Source organism: Amblyomma maculatum, chromosome 1 (genome assembly GCF_055883805.1).
Source record: "Amblyomma maculatum isolate TAMU_Amacu chromosome 1, ASM5588380v1, whole genome shotgun sequence".
Taxonomy (NCBI): Eukaryota; Metazoa; Arthropoda; class Arachnida; order Ixodida; family Ixodidae; genus Amblyomma; species Amblyomma maculatum.
Window position 1 is genome coordinate 24148812 of NC_139344.1, and position 18899 is coordinate 24167710.

Sequence of the window (18899 nt, forward strand, 5' to 3'; positions counted from 1 at the left end):
TTACGTTGTCAGACGAATGAGTAAACATCGCGACTAGAGAGTTTAACGAGATTCCAGAGCGAAGCGTAAGTGTTTTTGCTGCTAATATGCTGCCCTGGTTGATGCATATGATGCACGAAACGAGAAGCATAGCTGTTAAACTCTATCAAGTTATCACTTCGTAAGATATTAGAAGCCTAAACAGGAGTTGTATCAGTTCGATATCATGAAATGCAGTACATGTACATTATTGCCTTGCTTAGTTTCTTTTTCCGGCATTGGTGATGACGTAACATTTCTTATGGTTGTATCTTAGCGTTGTTACGACCGTGCATCATCCGCACTTGCGCGCTCTATTGTTCGCCTGTGGGCATGGATAAGTGCTGTGGATATGTGGTGTTGGTACAATGGCTCTAAGTGAGCCTGTTTCCAGGAATCCTGTTTTGTAAGCCTGTTTTGCTTTGTGGACACCCTGCAAATGCCAAATTGACCCTGTCAAGAGAACGTCTAGAAAAACACAAAGAAATGTCCCCCTGCGGGAAATAGCCGGAAGTGCTTTCGTTCAATTGTTCACCCTTCCCGTCGAGAAGCGCTATGGTCAAGTAAGGAATGCCTATTGTCCAAAGGAGGCGACAGAGTGACACGTCCGCTGACATACAGGACAAGAAAGGAGCAAAATGATTACGGCCATTAGAGGATTTCCTGGGAATGCAGGAAAGATTTGCAATTGTTGGAAAGGGACAATGCTGGGAGCCGTATGCGGCGCGCACGTGCACTTGGGTTTCTGAGAAGTAAATCCACTTGCCGGAGCCAGCCTATCGATTCTTGGCTGAAGAATAGAAATGTACCTCCTCGCCGTTCCCAAGCTTTTCCCGCCAACAAGTGACCAGGCCCAACGAAACAATGCCGGGCCAGTCAGTGCTTCAGACCATCAGTGCAGTGATGTGTTCGATTGGATGCCGATATCTGAGGGGCGTGCCCTGGATTTGGTTGGTCAGCATCTTCAGAGAGGGGCTGGACATAGGGGGTTTTAAGGACGCCGCAGAGCACGAAATGTCGCTCTGAGCCCTGGGTAAACGGCTCATCCAGACGCTTCTCGCAATGAACTCTTGACGCTTGCCATTTTGTTAATGTACCCTTCTTTTTTATGTAAATGATCATGTAAAAAGGTTTTCTCAAAGTGCCATTAAACCTGCTTGTATATATTTTGCCAACTTCGAAGATTCAATCCTTCATCAACCCCGAGTCTCTGCACCCTACCAAGTGAAGGCCGGGTCGACTTAGTCCCAGCGTCACGACAGCGTACACTAGCCGTCAGCATGTGCTCGGGAGTGTCGAGGTCTAGGCTAATCGAATGCATTTTTGGAGCGCATTTTGCATGGCGTGGCAGAGAGGCACCCGCACAATAAACACTGCGCGCTGTTCGACCTTGCCATTGCTTCTTATCGAATGAAAGCGGACTTTAGCGTTTGTGCTGCATGTGTTTATCTCCTACGTCTTATATAACTTGCGCTTAAAAATTCATGGGCCACACCAAGGCCAATGCGCCCATTTTCAATATGCATGGTTGATGTTTGTTTCACTCGTGCCAGACACAGAAAAACGAAGGCTTAAAAATTGTGGTTGCTCAAAGCCCCTTATGAATTTGTCTGGAAATTAATTAAGCCATGCTATCAGCTCAAATCCTTTTTCGGGCACGAAAAGGGGGCTGGAGCCAAACAGTGGTGCCGGCTACTCCTTTACTCATAGCGCATGAAACCATTACATTTTGCCTGGCGTATGGGGACAGTGGTTTTATCCACATATTCTACCCCCGCACCAAGCGATGGGCACTAAAGTGATGTGCATATCACTTGTCCTCTAGCTCATTCCCTAGTTCCCTGGTGGAATTGTCGTTGTTCCGTGAAAACGGAATAAATTACTTATGCGCGCGTAGAGACCTTTTTTTATTATTTTTTTTTTTGCGAAAAGTTATATTTACTACTTCTTTCATTCTTTCAAAGTATCGGCAGGGGGTGTTTCAAGACCACGTGTGGATTAATGAGGAAATTACTCGAGCTTATTTTACTTATACAAGGAGAATGTTTATGTGCCGCCTCTAGTTTCAGCTTTTCTTGCACCTGTTGTAGCCTGGAATAATCTTGAAGCCTTTGAGGAAATCTGAAGAAATACTATGCAAAAATGTTATTGCATCACTATCTTTGCATTGTAGAAAATATGCAGTTCACATTGCAATAACACAGTACAGCAACATATTTAAGATGCTCGGGATTATGGTATTGAAAGACGAATAAGGATTACGCAGCGCTACAAACGCCTCTCTACCAATAACCGCAGCGAAAGTGCACATGGCTATGGGATAGAAGAGAGGTGGAAGGCACGGCTCGGGAAGGACGTCAAAGAAACAAGAGGATATCTTTCCCGCCGAATGTTCGCTCGTGGGATGCTGACAGATGAGGACAAAAATAAAATAACAGAAGCCTGGCGCGGTTAGGTCACATGAGAATTAGGTGCGCTAGGACTTGGATTTTCATTTCGGTTTCGCGTCGCACATTATCGTTAGTATACAGTCCTAATCTATGAAACTATTTGACAGGCTATCCGACATACATATGAAGTGCTGCTCTAAGCAAGCCGCAAAAACGTGCCCGCATGACAAAGGAGTGGCGTGCCTGGTTCAAGATTCAAGGGTCCCGATAGGTTCAATACTCATCTTAAAGGTCCACGGAAACGGCCCCCAAGAAACCACTGATAAACGTGTTCAGTGTGTAGAACACATCCTTTTGAGCATTAACGCAAAGTATAACTCCTTGGAACAAAGCCAGCGATTTATTATTAATTTTTAAAAACAGCGTTTTTTGAAATTCGCGGGCAGAGAGAATGTCGCTTGGCGGTGTCGCATGGAACTATTTCCTAGTCCCGTGACGTCACGGGTCGGTTGACTGGCAAGGCTTGCTAGAAGCTGCCATTCGCTGCGGTCACTGCAACCATGACGTCACGAACACACTTCCGGTAGCTGCGAAAGTCGTCTGCTCGTGCGCTGCTCGAACTCTGTGCGGGCTGTTACACAGCTTGCCACCCTTATCGGTTAGGTGGCCATTGCCCATTAAGTGCAACAACCGAAGCGACGCAGGTATCGGCGGAACGAAGCTGCATTTACAAATATCTTATTTATATAACGTGGTTTCAGGAGTATCGGAGTGTCGTCCGACGAGGCGTCAACAGCACGGTCAAGCACCGCACGATGGCAGCACCTCCTCGACCGCCGTAAACACCGCCGCTGTGGCCCCTCCTCCCGCATACCGTTCGCGAACGACACGGCGGATCGTTAGCACCGATGTCCGAAATAAAGCGTGCTAAAATTTGTTGACGTCTGGAATACTGAGCCGAATATCAAGTACGAAGCCCTCGTGAAGATCGCTGACCAGCAGCAAATTGCTGGTAATGATACAAGCCAGTTTCTGCCCAAGCCAGCTGCCGCTGGTGCATTTCGGCTGATCCGATCTGCTCGTACTAGCTCTGCGATTAATGCGTCGGCAGAGTTAATCCTATAATTATTTTACTATGGCAGGATAGGAATCACTATAAGGCAGTTTCATAAGTAGACGATTTACGACAGCGTTGATCATGTTGCAAAGCGTCGACCGCCGCGGCTTCGAAGCGAAACAATGTAGGCCTAGCGACGACTATGGACGGTCACGCACGGCGCCGGCGTTCGCCGCGCTCGCAAGTTCCACCCCCGCGGTAATTGTGTAACGTACCTCAGCCTGCTCGCGGCATCCCGTGCTGCAAGCGTTGCAAACTCGTGTACTTTCATAGCTAAGGCCGCGTATTTTTTGACGTTCTGCTCAGCAACAAGCCGTTCAAACGATACTGTAGGCAAGACGAGGCTTCAGTACGCAGTCGCTGCGCTGTCGGCCGTAATTGAAGACGTCGGGCGGCACCATAATCTATACATCGATCTTTAAACGTGATACAGTGGGCAAATGAATAACTTTGTGAAGCAGACCCGCTCGTACGTTTCGCGCACTCGGGCGCCGACGAGTAGCTTCCGTCAACAGACGCCGTCATAACCTCGGTTAACGCCGCAAACCGAGGTCGTCAAGCTCGGTTTGCGGTAACCGCGGTTAGTGGTGCAACCATGGTTTGGTCCGCCTTGTAACATAGGATAACCACGGGTTCTCGGTTACACTAACCGTCGCTGCGCGAACTGGCGAACTCCTCAGGCGTGTGCGAGCGAGGACGGGTTGGCGCGAGTACGCCAGCGAGCGAGCGCGCGGCAACCGGAAGTTCGTCGAAGTGACGTATGTTTGGGCGGAGCTTTGAACTTGCTTGTATTCTTTGTTTTTTTTTTTGTTTTTTTTTTATGGCTCTCTTCGGCGTACGAGTTGAGAGGGAAAATTGGAAGGGTCATTTTTAATCGCCGATATCTCTGGTGTTGCAGAAGCTAGATCGAAAATTTTTGCGGGAGAATGATGAGTGGTTCAATAACTATCAGTGTTATGGCGTTGTTTACCCTTCTTTGTGACCCGTTTCCGGGGACCTTTAAAAGTGCTGTCCAAGTTGACAGCTGCCACATATTCGGCCATGACGTGTGGTGTCATGACGTCACGCAAACCGCTGACACAGACACGAGCGTGTCGTACGAGTGTCGCTGCTTCACGAGCCCAAAGGCTTCAGACGTCCCGCAGAGGCTAAACGGCTGAGTGCCAGCTCTTTTGCTAACGCACTTAAAGCCAGGGAGGAGCTAAGCAAGAGGATAAGCAAGTGGAGAGGAGAGGACGATAAGCAAGGCTAATCCCACCTGTAGCGTACTACAGCCTCAGCATAAACCTGTTGTCACATGAAGTATCAGGTAGCATGATCAAAAAGAATCGGTTCACGCAGGATGTGGGCATCGCACACCAAGCGACAGCAATGTGTTGACACCGAGGTGCTGCACAAACGACAGAAAGTCCATTTTGACGCATAAATAAAGGCAAGAGCTTGGAGCATTCGAAGTGGCAGTTTGGTGTACACGCCTGCACGCACTGCCACCCCTAGTACGACAGTCCAGTCGATTCAGGATATATCGAACCCGGAAATATCGAGTTATTGCTTATATCGAACCCTCAGAATATTGAAAATCTCATTCAAAGGTATAAGACTGGTGTCCGTGTTTATCGAACTTCCGTTCAGTAGACTATTAGAGCTATCGAACTGCGCTTCATGCGCCTGCAAAGTGCGCTTCTCTTAATGCCGCTCCCAAGATCACATTTCGCGCGAGAAGCCTTGTCGGTTGCACGGACTTGGGCACCTGCTGGCCGTTCTAAAGCTCTAAAACCGCTTTACGCAGTGAACGTCGAGTCCGATGGAAATTGCACTTCAGTATGGCACGCTTGTTTTCAATGCGACACGGCTTTTATGCGGGAAAGCCGGAGTTGAATGCACTGGTTGTCGCGCGGTGAAGCCAGCCATACTGACCGAAGGCTTATGATAATTCTCTCGTGGCCTGCCTGATTCGCTGCTGAAGGAGAGGGATAATCAAGTGCACCCTATTTTAACTTAGTTAATGCGTTTATAGCGTACCAGTAACAGAATTAGGTCCCGTATTATCAGCGGCTGCTGCTAAAACACTATTCGCAGCAACTTTGATGCGAGCTCCAACCCCGACGGAATATGTGCCAAGCGGTGCGAAAGGCGAGACGCGATCAGCATGAGCTTTGACGCTCCAATTTTTCCTTACCAAATATCTGGGCCATGCGCTCGTGCCCACGAAGCGACACGTGGAGTTGCGTGATTCGTTCATCCATTCATTGATTCATAAGTCTTTATTCACAAGGATGACGAGGGCGAAAGTGCGCCCTGTTCATCCCGGTTTAAGATGACGTGACGCTCAGCGCGCGGGTGATGTAGCAAGCCTGCATGTTGCGCATGCCAGCTGGGAGAGGCGGTGCAACATGTAAGCTCCATGGAGTGAGGGTGCGAGCAAGTGAACCGAACGGATTGCCGCTGCCAGTATGTCAGCGGGCAGCATATCGCTGCAGGAAGCGTGTTGCTATAGCGTGTGTACATCGTATTCAGAATAAGCTTCTGGGTTACAGTGGAGATAAACTGTTGGCACGTTTTATATAACTAATTATGGATATATTGACTATTTCGCAATCCTCTTCGAGGTTTATATTTCCGGGATCGACTGTGTTACTTCGCACCTCGCTACTAAAAAACTTGTGGCTGTTCCTGAATGCGCCAAGCAGGAGAATGCTCGGAAGAACTTGGGCAGAGTGTGACTACAGTGTGTGATTCGAATCTGTGCTACCACGGTCCTGCGGATTCATCTTGTGCTTCACTGTAGGTGCCCTGTTGCGGAAGTTGGAAGCCGGTCTTCGTGGAGTATTTCATGTCATCATTGACGACATTCACGAGCGAGATGTCAGTGCCGATTTCATTATGGTGGTCCTCAGAGATAAATTGATGTGACACTGTTCCAACTTCAAGCTACGTCTCACCCCAGGGCGCGGAGCGTGTTGCCGATTGGTGCAGGGATCTGCAATCGGAACAAGGAGGAGAAAGAAGAGGTTTTGCACGGAGCGCGCGCGGAAGCGACTGAACTTCATGTTGTCAGATTGGTAGCCATGGGGACAGCCGGGGATTGAACGCAATCAGAGGCGTCCTGATACCTACCCTCCTTCTTCTGTACCAACCACTACAAGCACCGACGCCGCCGCCAAGTCGTACAGCTGCAGCTTGCGGCAACACTCTCCGAATGGTATGAGGATCGCAGTGGGCGCGGTCCTTTCCAGGAATAACATGCGCCGCAAGGCGAGTGATGCAGGCTGTAGCGTAGTGGGCACGCAGAGGCGTGGGGAAGAAGAGGAACGCCTAGTGAGGCGCTCATCGCGGCCGCCGTGAGAGTTGGAACTTGGGATGCAGAGCGGGGAACAGGAAAATGGCCGCCGAAGGAACCGCTTCGCGCAGGGCCGCGGTGGAAGTATCATCAAAGACGGTGTCCACCAAACTGTTCAACAAGACTGAAGCTGCACGAGGAATGATGGCTGGGTTTCACGAAACCGGGTGTTATATGGCTGGCGCTAGCCGAGAAGGTGGCTATGACGCTAGGTGGCATCCTTCGCCCGTCACCAATAAAACGACGGGCCCGTAGGGGAAAACGCCTAACCCCGTGGCGTGCACTCCACAATGGTGCAAAATAAACTACGCTTTGCGGCGCCACTTATGTGGCCATGCTTCTGAACGACGCACAGCTCCCATAGACTATGCAGGCTTCATTACGTGCTCTACAAATCGCTGTTTATGCAGTGCCAAAAGCGAGGTTTCCGCGCGCTTAGGAAACCATGCGCGAAATCGTGGTTGCTATGCAACCTACCAAAACTGGCACCTGCACGTCGAAAATTGCGCTTCACATAAATACGTGACTCCGGCGGTTTCATTATACCTCTTTGAAAATAAAAAAACATTGCACTTCAAGTCGCCGCAACACCAAGCACTGTCAAAAACAGTCGATCACAAAGCTGCGCGTCCGCCGGAGCCATCAGAAATATTACCCTTCCCTTGATAACACGGGAGCAAGCCGCAGAAGAGGAAGTCCGCACCTCCGGCGCGGTAGCTATAGCTGCGGCTCGAGCGTGAGCCGAATTTACAGACGATTACTCCTGCGGTTGGATATCGTGCCTCTGAAGCTAAGATTAATATTAGTAGCTTGTTTCGCTTTATACGCTAAATGTCATATCTTCACGGTTGCTCGTCGCGGCTCTAAAGAAATACAGTCGATTCCGGATATATCGAACCCGGATATATCGAATAATCACTTATATCAACCCCGCCGAATATCCCCTTCAAAACCCCTTGCAAAGATTCGAACACCTCTACTAGAGTGTTCGCATTTATCAAACTCTCGTTCAAGAGAACATTCGATATATCGAACTTCGCGCCGTGCCTTTGCAAGGGGCGCTTCTCTTATTGGCGCCCCCGTGATTTTCTTTGCGCACGGAGCAGGGTCTGTTGCGCAGCGTTGGGCATTTGCTGGTAACGCTTACGCTGCAAAACCGCGTAGCCAGTTGAACGTACGTAAAGTCCGATTGAAAGTGCCCTTTGATCTTGCGGTTTGTTTTGAACGCGACGTTGCTGTCTTGCGGAGAAGCCGAACGACGGTTCTGCGGTGAAGCCAGCCTAGATGATCGCAGGCTAACGGCTGCTGTCGCGTGGCTAGCTTCGCTTGTGAAGGAGACGAAATCGGGTGTACCCCATTTCAGTGAAATTTATCGTTTAATCTTTACCAGCAACAAAATTAAGCATCTCATGGTGAGCGACGGCTTTTCACAAAGCACCATCCGCAGCAGCTTTGAGTGCTTGCGCCACGCGGCGCGACACATGAGGTGTGAGCAGTGCGAGCCCCGCCGCTGCGATCTGTCCCTACCAGATACTTGGAGCGCGCACTCGCGCCACGGAGCAGCACGTGGAGATGCGCTCAGTTCGCCCTTGTTTTTGACGCCTGGTGCGATGTGGGGCTGGGCTCCCAGGGGCGTGCTCGTGCGACACTCGGCGGTGGGCGGCCAATAAGCCGACGGGCAGCACTTCGCTCCAGAAGGCGTATTTATGCTTCTCGGTCCCAGTGGAATTGATCTGATGGTATATTTTACATGCCGAACTATTTCCCGATCCCCTTCGAGTTCGATATATTCGTGATCGACTGTACAACCACGAGCGTTTTGTCGTCAGGTGCCGAACAGGAGCGCTGTTGCCGGATCACTCAGATCCCCATGACGCTCGCTCACCGTAAAAGTTCTCTCACACAAAGTTTTCCGGGCACATTGCACGCCATGAAATGGCTGAACGACAAAGGAGATTGTCAAGCCATAATCGGGTTATTACCTGGCGGATCACCGTGACGGCGCTTCAGTGATGCACTAGAGCGTTGGTTTTCTAATGAGGTTATTCGAATCATCACTCATAATTACACTCTAACAACTTCTTTGCAGGAAAAAAAAAAGAAATTCATATTAAAAGGAAAAAACGAAATCCAAGGAGGAGTATATCTATGCATTGGCAATCATAACAAGATAAGCATACAGTAAAAATCATTTTCTTGATCCTAAATAGAGCTATATAGCGCTCTAATGCAAATGCATGCATAAGCAATGGGTCTATTCCAAAACAAATAAGCAAAATCATTTCTGGGGGTACACTGGCACCCAAAGAAGTTGTAATTGCAAGGCTCTGAAGGTTGTAAGGTGCTGTATTTAAAGAATATCAAGCTACTTATCTCGCTTAATGGCTGCAGAAAGTGCTCTGCTTGTTCATGCAGCGACACACTTCTGTGTACGTCCCCTGCGCTGTGCTGAAATTGTTTTGAATCAACCTGTCTGATCATATACAATAACGAACCCTACATACCACGACCCTGAATTGCAATAACTAAAGCTAAGATCACGTTCATGCATGAATCCTATTTCAAACCGAACACAGCGACATGGTACATAACTACTAGAATTAGCCATGCTCAGCCGCATATTTTATTAACTGAAAATTTAAGCACGCTTGCACTCGGAGCTTTCGAACTAACTATATGCAGGATAAGCTGACGTGTCGTTAGGAGGCATGTAGAGCAGTTTTGCAGAACCATTATTTAAAAGGGCTGTCGGGGCTCTTTCAAATGAAGCGCTAACTCGTATAATAAAAACAAATAGCGCTTCGTTCTTGCCATTGCAAATGTTCCTTTCACGGATATGCCTAATGCGAGAGTTGGGGCGAACGGAACAAAAGACCTAACTAGATATTGAAAACAAATCCAGTGAGTGCTCAACATTAACTTCACTCGGAGGACAAACGAATAAAGCCAAGGAAATACTCATGTTTAAATAATTGCAGCGACAATTTACTTAAAGTTTGCCTTACAAGTTAAAGAAAATGTACTGATGGGTTTCGCATATTCCAGCGCAACATAGCGTAAGAATACCTAGCACCGCGACTCGGTCAATACGGCGGTCGCTGTTGCATTTCTTCGTATGGTTGAAGAATACCCAAATATGGTTTCTAGGCCTCAAGCACTACGTTTTGCATGGTAAAAATGGACGTACCTGACACAATTCCCATTTTTGTACTTCGTGGATACAATTGATTTCAAATATCATAGTGAGTTACGCGGTGCACGCCAGCCGAGGCCGGACAGTGGACGCTGGTGCAGGCAGGCTGTTTATCCTCACTACCGTATACGTAGTGGTAGTAGACACCATTAAATGAAATCTATCTCAGTAAAGCGGCGTGCTTCTGTCCTCGCCAGGAAGGCGGGTGATGCACCGGAGCACATATCCACCTACGTTTCTTAATACATAACCACTCGCACACATTCCGACACTGCCAACCGTCGTCGTGATTTAGGCCTATAGACTGATCGCTCCATGGTTTCGTCGCTTGCTGTGAAGAAAAGCGAACCGAAACATCCAAACAGGTGGCCCCAAAAGACGCACGGACACTCGTCCTTCCACAGTACGCACATGACACAGTTTCGGTGGACAAACTGCTTTCCGGCAGAAAAAAAAAGTAAAAAAGGAAAGCACTGAGTGAGAGCACATGAGCGCGAAACAGCACGGTCCACAGCAGAATGATACTGGCAAACTAGACCACTAGGTTGTGGCATCGTTCCCTGGATGTGGCTCAAGTTTCTCCGACCGCTCTCCTTTCGCCACCAGAGTACAGACAGGGCCCGCTTGCACGAAACGATCTTAAGACTGTCTTAGCTAAGTCCAGACTTAACTGACTCTAAAGGATAGGCCGCTAGCATGGCGGCTTAAGACTGGAGTCGAGACTGGGCTTCAGTCCTGACTTGAATAAGTCGCTTGCACGATTACGACTGTAGTGCCGTCTTAGTTAAGACACAAGGACGCCAGGTACCTAAGTACAGAAATTAGGGAAATATAGGGATGCGCTGGCCCTGTCCCCGCTGCAAGATGTAAACATTCCGTCAGTCTTGCGCTGCGTAAAATCAGTGCCATTGCTTTTTGCGGCTTAAGATTGTGTTGCAAGTGAAAATGCCCCAAGCGATTGCTGAGGGCGTTCAGGGAAGCCACTCTGCTGAACACGAGCCGAACCGAAGCGTTCGGCGTTCGGAACACGAACCGTCTTAAAGAAATCTGGGCCCGCTTGCACAAAACAATCTTACGACTGTCTTAGCTAAGTCCAGACTTAACTGGAGTCTAAAGGATAGGCCACTAGCATGGCCGCTTAAGACTGGAGTCAAGACTGGGCTTCAATCCTGACTTGAATAAGTCGCTTGTATGATTACGACTCTGGTGCTGTCTTCGTTAAGACACAAGGACGCCAGGTGTCTAAGTAGAGAAATTAGGGAAATACAGGGACGCGCTGGCACTGTCCCTGCTGTAGTATGTACACATTCCGTCAATTTTGCGTAGTGTAAAATCCGTGCCATTGCTTTTTGCGGCTTAAGATTGTGTTACGAGGAAAAATGCCCCAAGTGGTTGCTGATGCCGTTCTGGGAAGCCACTCTGGTGAGCATGAACCCGAAGCGTTCGACGTTCGGAACACGAGCCGTCTTAAATAAGCTTGGTCTTTTTAAAGACACCATTTAAGTCTGGACTTAGCTCGGACTTTATCGTGCAAGCCGGCCCTGGTCTCACTAAAGACACCTTTAAGTCTGGACTTAGCTTGGACTTGTGGGGACCGCGCCAGCCACATTCAAAGTTCCCGCGGCTACCGATGCGCCGCCGCTTAACCCTTCCCTCTCCCCACTCGTTCCCGGGGTAACCGGTCCCGCGCGAGGGTATAAAGGAAGGCGCACGCTGTCGCCTCGCCCTCTTCACTGCCCGAGACGACCCGCGGATCGCTGCCTGCTCGTCCAGACGACGACCCCGATGACCTCCCGCATCACCATGGACTTCCGGACGTGAGATTAAAGATGTTTATTACACGGTCCGCTGTGTATTTGTCTTGCGTATCCCTCGGGCAGAGGAATCGCCCACAGACTTTATCGTGCAAGCCGGCCCAAGGTGGCATTGGTAACAATGGCTTGATGCGGCCTGCTGGGATCAGCTCGCGCGTTTCAAGGAGCCATCCTACACGAAACTTTCGCAGCCGCATTTTAAAAGAATCGTTGGTGGAGGCGTCAAGAGGGTGTAGCTGACCTGTCCCGGCACCATGTATGGCAACCTCTTTACCAGCTTTGGCGAGCGCAGCTTCATAGCTTCGGCCATGGTGCCCGCGGTAAGAATGGAAGACGAAGAGGAAAGCGCGGACGCGAGGGTTGTAGCACTACGCATATTAAGGGATATAATAAAGTGTGAACTGTTCCAAAATGGAAGTTGTGCATATATCATAATGTTTCGCGTCTGCACCACGCGGATTTTCGAGCGCCTTCCATATTCAGCACGCAGTCTGGTAGGTCACGTAGCAGGACGGAGTGCACGACTGACGGAAATCCTGCGTGAGCTCAGGGCCATCTTCTAAAGTACTTCCGTCGCCTGCAGTAATAATGGCAGCGGTGCTGTATTCTGGTGGGGTTTTGGCAATGGGCTGTGGTCGTGTGATATAAATTATCTTTATGAATTCTCGAATCTAAGCGTAGTTTTTCAAATAAATACCGCATGAAGGAATCAGCTCAGGAAATACCACTTGCACTAAACTATAAACTCGGATTGGTCGCTTTGCCGGCATGTTCCGGCTACTGAACCGTCGCATGCAAACGCGGATTAAGTTCTTGTTGACTATCACTCACTGAAAAGGTAGGTGACGACTAAGCAGACTAGTTTGGTTTCTTCGCTAATCACGCGAAAGCTCTGTTTTCATGAGTTGGAAATACGTTAGCAGTTCATTATTGAAAGATACCGTCATTGCGAAATACACTGAGACGAAAGGGTTTGGTTTTGAGCTCTGTTATACGCGGCTCGGTGCGCATCTCCAGCGTTCGCACCTTCGTGGGTGACGAGAAATCTCGGTACACTTTCCTCGGTATACTTCTCGGTCTTAGGTGGTCAAGAGGTGCTTACAGAAGCCGCATTACAATGCTTAGAGGGAAACTCCTTGCACTTATATTATTGACAAAGACTGTGCATTACTGAAAGTGTGCAATATTATGAAGAGCCAGCGGTTATACGAAAAGGTTCAAATTTCTCAACGAACTCTTTATAGTTTCTTTTTTATTACTTTTTCACGACACATGTACAACTGTACATTTAGTGCTACACATTAGAGTCTACTTGGGAGACGAGTGCAGGACCTGTGTGCGGGGGCATCTTCATTGCCCGCGTTACGACGGCGTTGACAGCCTTTTTTTATATTTTCTCTTCACGCCTCTCCTTCGTTTACTTCCAATTTCCTTCAGTGGAGAGTAGCCAGCCATAACCACGTTTCCACGGCTGACCTGTATACTTTTCCTGTAATTAGTTTTTATGTACCTTGCTTTTAGCTAAATGAACGAGCGACCAGTCACTCCATTCATTTTCGACGTAAACAACGTAAAGACTCTTTGTATATAACATATCGAAACTCAGTGATGCCACACGTGCACACGTTATGAAAGGGGATGGTCAGGGAACTCGGAGGATTTCTTTTTCAAGAGTGTGGGCGACGTCAAAGGCCCAGAACATGGGGCCTATCGCAAGCATATTCTTTGAAGACGACATGATATGGAATTTTCAGTCACAGGAAAGGTAATACCACCCACACGTCTTCGTGGAGAGCGTCCAAGTTCCGCCGTCTATTTGGTGGCCTCCGAGCGGCCACGGCCAGCAACGGCGCCCTTTTTTTTAGCGCCGTTGCCAGCTAGGTATGTTCTAACACGAGAGAGACACGCAACGAAATGACCCACTTTGGTTTATTTTTATACAAAAGTGCTTTACAGCGATCTGGAAGACTAAGGCTTGTCGTGTGAATAAATTGCGCACGACTATGTACACAATATATATATATATATATATATATATATATATATATATATATATATATATATATATATATATATATATATATATATATATATATATATATATTTATTTATTTATTTATTTATTTGTTTGATCGGCGCTCTACGTCCATCATTAATCAGAACTTAAAGGTATAAATGATAATGCGCTAAGTTTATCGGCGAGAACGCAACAGCTAACGGGCATTTCCTCAATCGCAACCCTTTTCAGTAGGATTCAGGCTGTCTGCCAAAGAGACGCTTTCAAAGAAACATCGAGCGGATCTTGGAGAAGCCGGCAGGCAGGTCATCAGGAAGCAGCCAGAACGACTCAAAGAGTTTCTGAGATTGTTATTCTGAAAAAGGGAAAAGAAACGCTGCCGGATAATTTCATGATGTACATTATAGCACTATACAGAAACTTGCGTTATACCCACTCGTAAATCGTCCCAGAAATTTACCACTAGTGCATCACATGTCAGAGGTGATGACAACTATACACGTCAAGAGCCCCAGGATAACCCTATTATTTATTGCACTGTGCGCAGAGAATTTTCCAAAAGTAAGAAAAGTTTTCAACTGTCCGTGAGGGATCCTCTAGTGAAGCTCCGGATTAATTTATAAAACCATCCGGAGTTGTTTAACGTGCGTTGAAACACATAGGCAGTTTTGTAATTCGCTACTACTTAACTACTGCCTGCGGCTGGTATCGAACCAGCGAATTTGGGATCAGCCAAACACCAAATCCCCTACACCGCCCCGGCGGGTTAATTAGTATAGACAAAACTACATTATATATGCAGTTGTGCAAAGGGGGCATCGCATTTTTTCCTTCGATTTCTTTGCGTTCTGTTCGTTCTTTTCGTTCCGTCACTGAGCTTGACGTTTTTCGCTTCGAAGTTTTTAACAGGAACGTCTGGGAATGCTATAGACGCTCTCTCGGAAAAGCGCGTTGTTAAAGCGAGCCTGAATTGTTAAAACCCGCTGCGCCGATAATGAGCGGGTGAGTGAAACGCAAAGTTTTGGCGAACTTTTTCTTTTAACTGAGGTGCCGAGCCGATGCGAACGTCCCTTGTACGAGCGCAGCCTATGTCGTTCGCGTACGAAAAGTCGGTCATCTAATAGAAAATGCCATTGTGAACGTTTTAGCTGATTTCTGCTCCCTGTGCGAAACAAAAGTACTAGGAATGGCGAACTAGCACTTACAGGTGCGAAGACGACCCAATTTCAGGTTAAATGCCGGCGTCCTTGTTCTTCAGGTAGGAATCTCTCATCGCTCTTCGAAGATTTTTTCCGGTGTCTGACTTTGGAATGCTTTCCACAAATTCGATACCTCCATGAAGGTGTTTATGGAAAGCTGATTGGTCTGAAAAAGCGGAGAGAAGGTACATATAAATTGCAAGGCACGCAATACTAAAAAAAAAAAAAAAAAACAAAGAAAAAAAAAACGATCCGAAGATCCGGGCGAGTTGTGGCCACTTGAGGTTCTTTAAGGTGTACTACAGACTGAGTTTCTAGGCGTGTAATAATAATTCCAGCTCCCCCCCCCCCCCCCCCGTTTTCTTATCTAGCCCGAAAAAAAAAAGAAGAAAAAAAAAAAAAGCTCGATTACCTTACCAGTTTCCTTGTGATCAGTAAGAATGTAGCATGTTAAAGGAAGGAGAAATATAGAAAAACGCGTAACCCCCTTAAAAGGCGTGGTTCAATTCATTGCGTGAACCCTTTCGTTTTTCTTTTTTCGAGCAATCTCATGATGACTACACCTGCAGATTTTGTTCTTGCTAACGTTCCCTCTTATCTAATGGCGTATAAAGGATTGTATGCGGGTTTGTTAACAGGTGCAATAAATGAAGTACCGTGCACACGAGTTTGCCTACCGGCTACAAGCTTAGCGAGCTCCTTCTTGAGGTCTTCGCTGACAGAGGCGTGCTGGAATAGGACGACGAAGGCCCGCGCGGCTTCGCCGTACTCTCGATGCGGCACGCCGGCTACCACCGCCTCCTTGACGGCCCGGTGCTGCACCAGCAGTTCTTCGAGTTCCGCTGGCGCCACTTGCTGGTCCATGCATTTTATGAGCTCCTTGATGCGGTCCACGACAAATATCTTCCCTTCCTCGGTGTAGTAGCCAATATCGCCTGCGCAAATAGTGGCACGATTGACAAGGCTTTTTGCGCACATAGGAAAAAAAAAAAGTGGCCTTTCCGGAGAACTCGTAGCATGCCTCGATGACTCTATTACAGCAGTGTTCTCGGAAGGCATTATTCTTGACATTTTTGATTACTAGTGATGCAATTCGACTCATAACAGTTAAAAAAAAAAAGTCCCCTCGTGAGCTTGTGGCTTCAGCTATACCTTGCCTTTGTGCTTAGCCACATCAAATACCAATGTTAAAAAAAAGTAAAAAAAGGGAAGAAGTGCCTTCGGTAATTTTGTGGGCCTTCATATTGTAGGGTAAATGCGCAAGTGCGTGGTCGCTTTCTTCGAAGCCCCAATATGTCCGACCCGGCCGAGCATGAAAGCGAAGTAGCAGGCCACGCAAAGCCCCACTTTCAGATGTGTGCCTGCGCCGCTTTGCTTCTTCAATAGTGCTTTGTAAGGAAGCGACCACCTGGTCGAGCGTTCACCATAAGAGTGAAGGACCCAGTAAACTTCTAAAGATGTTTCTTGAAGTTTTTCTTCTTTTTTTCTTCTCGTTGGTTATGGTCCCGTCTCCTTGCTTCGCCGAAAGAATTTCAATGGGCCGAATTAAATTAACAAACTTATTTAATTAAACTAATAGGTCGGATGGATGAACAAGCACAGCATAGTTGAGAAAAAGAACAAATAAAACACAGAGTTGGGTCGCCCTCTGGCTTAGGACAGTCTGTCTTCTCCTTCGCTCGGGCCGCAACTCCCCGGGCCACCCATCGCACCTCCTGGTTTTCGCGCGCTTTCCATTCCCGCGAAACGTCCTTGGTGCCCCCCCGTTCACACAGATTCGTGGAAAATCGTAGCCGAGGTCCAGTTCGCCGAAGCGTCCCAACCCCGGCCCTTCCACCACTGGCATTCCACTCTCGAGGACGCGCACTAGATTTACGACCGCGCTTTACACATACAAAATAAGAAAAACAACACCAAACGGACGCTCGAAGGGGTCCGCCGACGGCGTTCGGGGCCTCGCGCGCTAACCACCAGGCCGAACACAGAACGGCAGAGTGCCTTTCAATGCGCGAGACCCCTCGCCCGTCAAGAAAGACACAAAACAGACACCGCGCACAAGCAGGGACACTTCACACTGTAACCCAAAAACAAGAAAAAGGTCCCCCCTCCCTGGGTACGGCGCCGCTCCGCCCGCGCGCCTCGCGGGCCGGCTGCCCGAAACGGCAGGAAACATAAACACACACAAAAAGAAAACTCGAGAAAACATACACTGTTGACGACCTTACAGACCCCGTACAATGAAAAACCTGTTACTTGAGCGCGGAGTGATTACGCTGTTAAAGCTGAACGGTATGCTCTGCTGGTATTGTACGACATAAATGCAATCTTTGTTATCCGTAGGTGCATGATTTCAATTTTATTGTATATTTAGGCCTTCTTGCAGTGATAAGCCTCGAATCCCCCGTTTGCGCAATTTGATTGCTGCGAAGAAGGATAACTTTCTTTAGAAGCTGACGACGAAGACGGGAATTCTTAAATAGAAGCCGCATCGCTATCGCTTAGGACGAGAGCCTCTCGACCTGGCTAGCCATGGACTCTATCGCACCTCTGCTCCCGCCGACATCGATGCCGCCGAGTAACCTTTCTGCTGCATTAAATTTTATTCAAAGTAGATATGCTGGTGCCTGGGAGCATGAAGATACCTTTAATTTTACCGCCGCACGATAAAATATGGTGGAGGAGTCGGAAAACCTGTTGTGTGGGCGTAGTTTTAGGGTCTACTGCGGGAAGAACCGTTACCTCGCAGTTCTGTCGCAGTGACTCGACAAAAACTGGCGTCCAACTTTTTTTTGGAACACTGCAAAAGAACTGACGAACGGCACTCTCGCCCAACGTCTCCTTTGCGCTGTTCAATACAAAATATGAGTCAGCAACTAGCCCGAGTACCAACTATGTGTTTCATATCGGTCGTACAGCCAGTGACGAAGTAGCCGTTTTATCATGGACTCTTTAAGGACAAGTGAGTAGAAAACAGCATTGGCCCGTGTGCCAGTGGTGCATTCACAATGATGCTATAGAAAGGCAGCGCACCTGACTGAATAAAACCGTCGTCGTCGTAGAGGTTCTTTGTCGCCTCAGGCTTGTTGAGGTAGCCAAGGCAGCAGAACGGGCCTTTCACACAGATCTCACCGGGCTGTCGTGGCCCGAGCTTTTCACGGGTTTGCACGTCGACTAACTGAGCGGGAGAAGCAAGGGTGCATCATAAGATAGATAAACCTCAAGACGTGAATTAAACCGCAGGTCGCATAGCACGAGCGGATGTATGGAATAAGATGAAAACATTGCAACTCTAACACTTTACCTCCAAGCATGATATACAATCCTTCCATGGTCAGTATTGTCTCGCATTATATGCACCAACGACTGTTTGGCTATTTTTCAAACCACTGAAAATGCTTTTGTTGGTCATTTCAAATACCTTATTTTGTTCACTGCGACTTTGTTTTTTGTTTCTTTTGTTCGCATTCACTATAAGGAGCACGATATTGTGGGCGCTGTAGTAAGTTAGAAATGACGTGGACGTCACCCGCAACGATATTTCCAACCCGATAGAAGTTTATGAAACTAAGCCACTGTCTCATGACCATGTCGTCGGGATTGTCAAGAACTGCTCCAAACTCCTCCCGGATAACAGGTATAAATTGCGAGTTTCAGACCATGCATGCTCTTGATAAAGTCTCCCACCGTGAGCGAGCTATACAAATGAAGATGATAAGTGTAACATTAAGATAGAGCAAGTGAGCAGAGTGGGTCAAATAGCAAACAAGAGTGGATGAGATTCTAGTCGAAATCAAGAACTAGACGTGGGCAG

The 18899-nt window shown here is 47.9% G+C and overlaps 1 protein-coding gene across 2 annotated transcripts in view; it reads right to left on the minus strand.

The window, feature by feature from the left end:
* Nucleotides 1–13794: 13794 nt before the first annotated feature.
* LOC146201952 (putative 4-coumarate--CoA ligase 1) overlaps nt 13795–18899 on the minus strand; it is a 39665-nt gene continuing 34560 nt past the window's right edge. Inside the window, exons 8-11 of one of the 2 annotated variants that reach the window (XM_084587874.1) lie at nt 18119–18263; nt 15766–16023; nt 15095–15254; nt 13795–14244 (exon numbers count right to left, since the gene is read on the minus strand). In XM_084587874.1, coding sequence (XP_084444000.1) covers nt 15121–15254; nt 15766–16023; nt 18119–18263 — 537 coding nt within the window. In that variant the 3' untranslated portion in view covers nt 13795–14244; nt 15095–15120. Of the gene's footprint in view, nt 14266–15094; nt 15255–15765; nt 16024–18118; nt 18264–18899 lie in introns of both variants that reach the window. The other variant, XM_084587875.1, reaches the window with a different exon arrangement.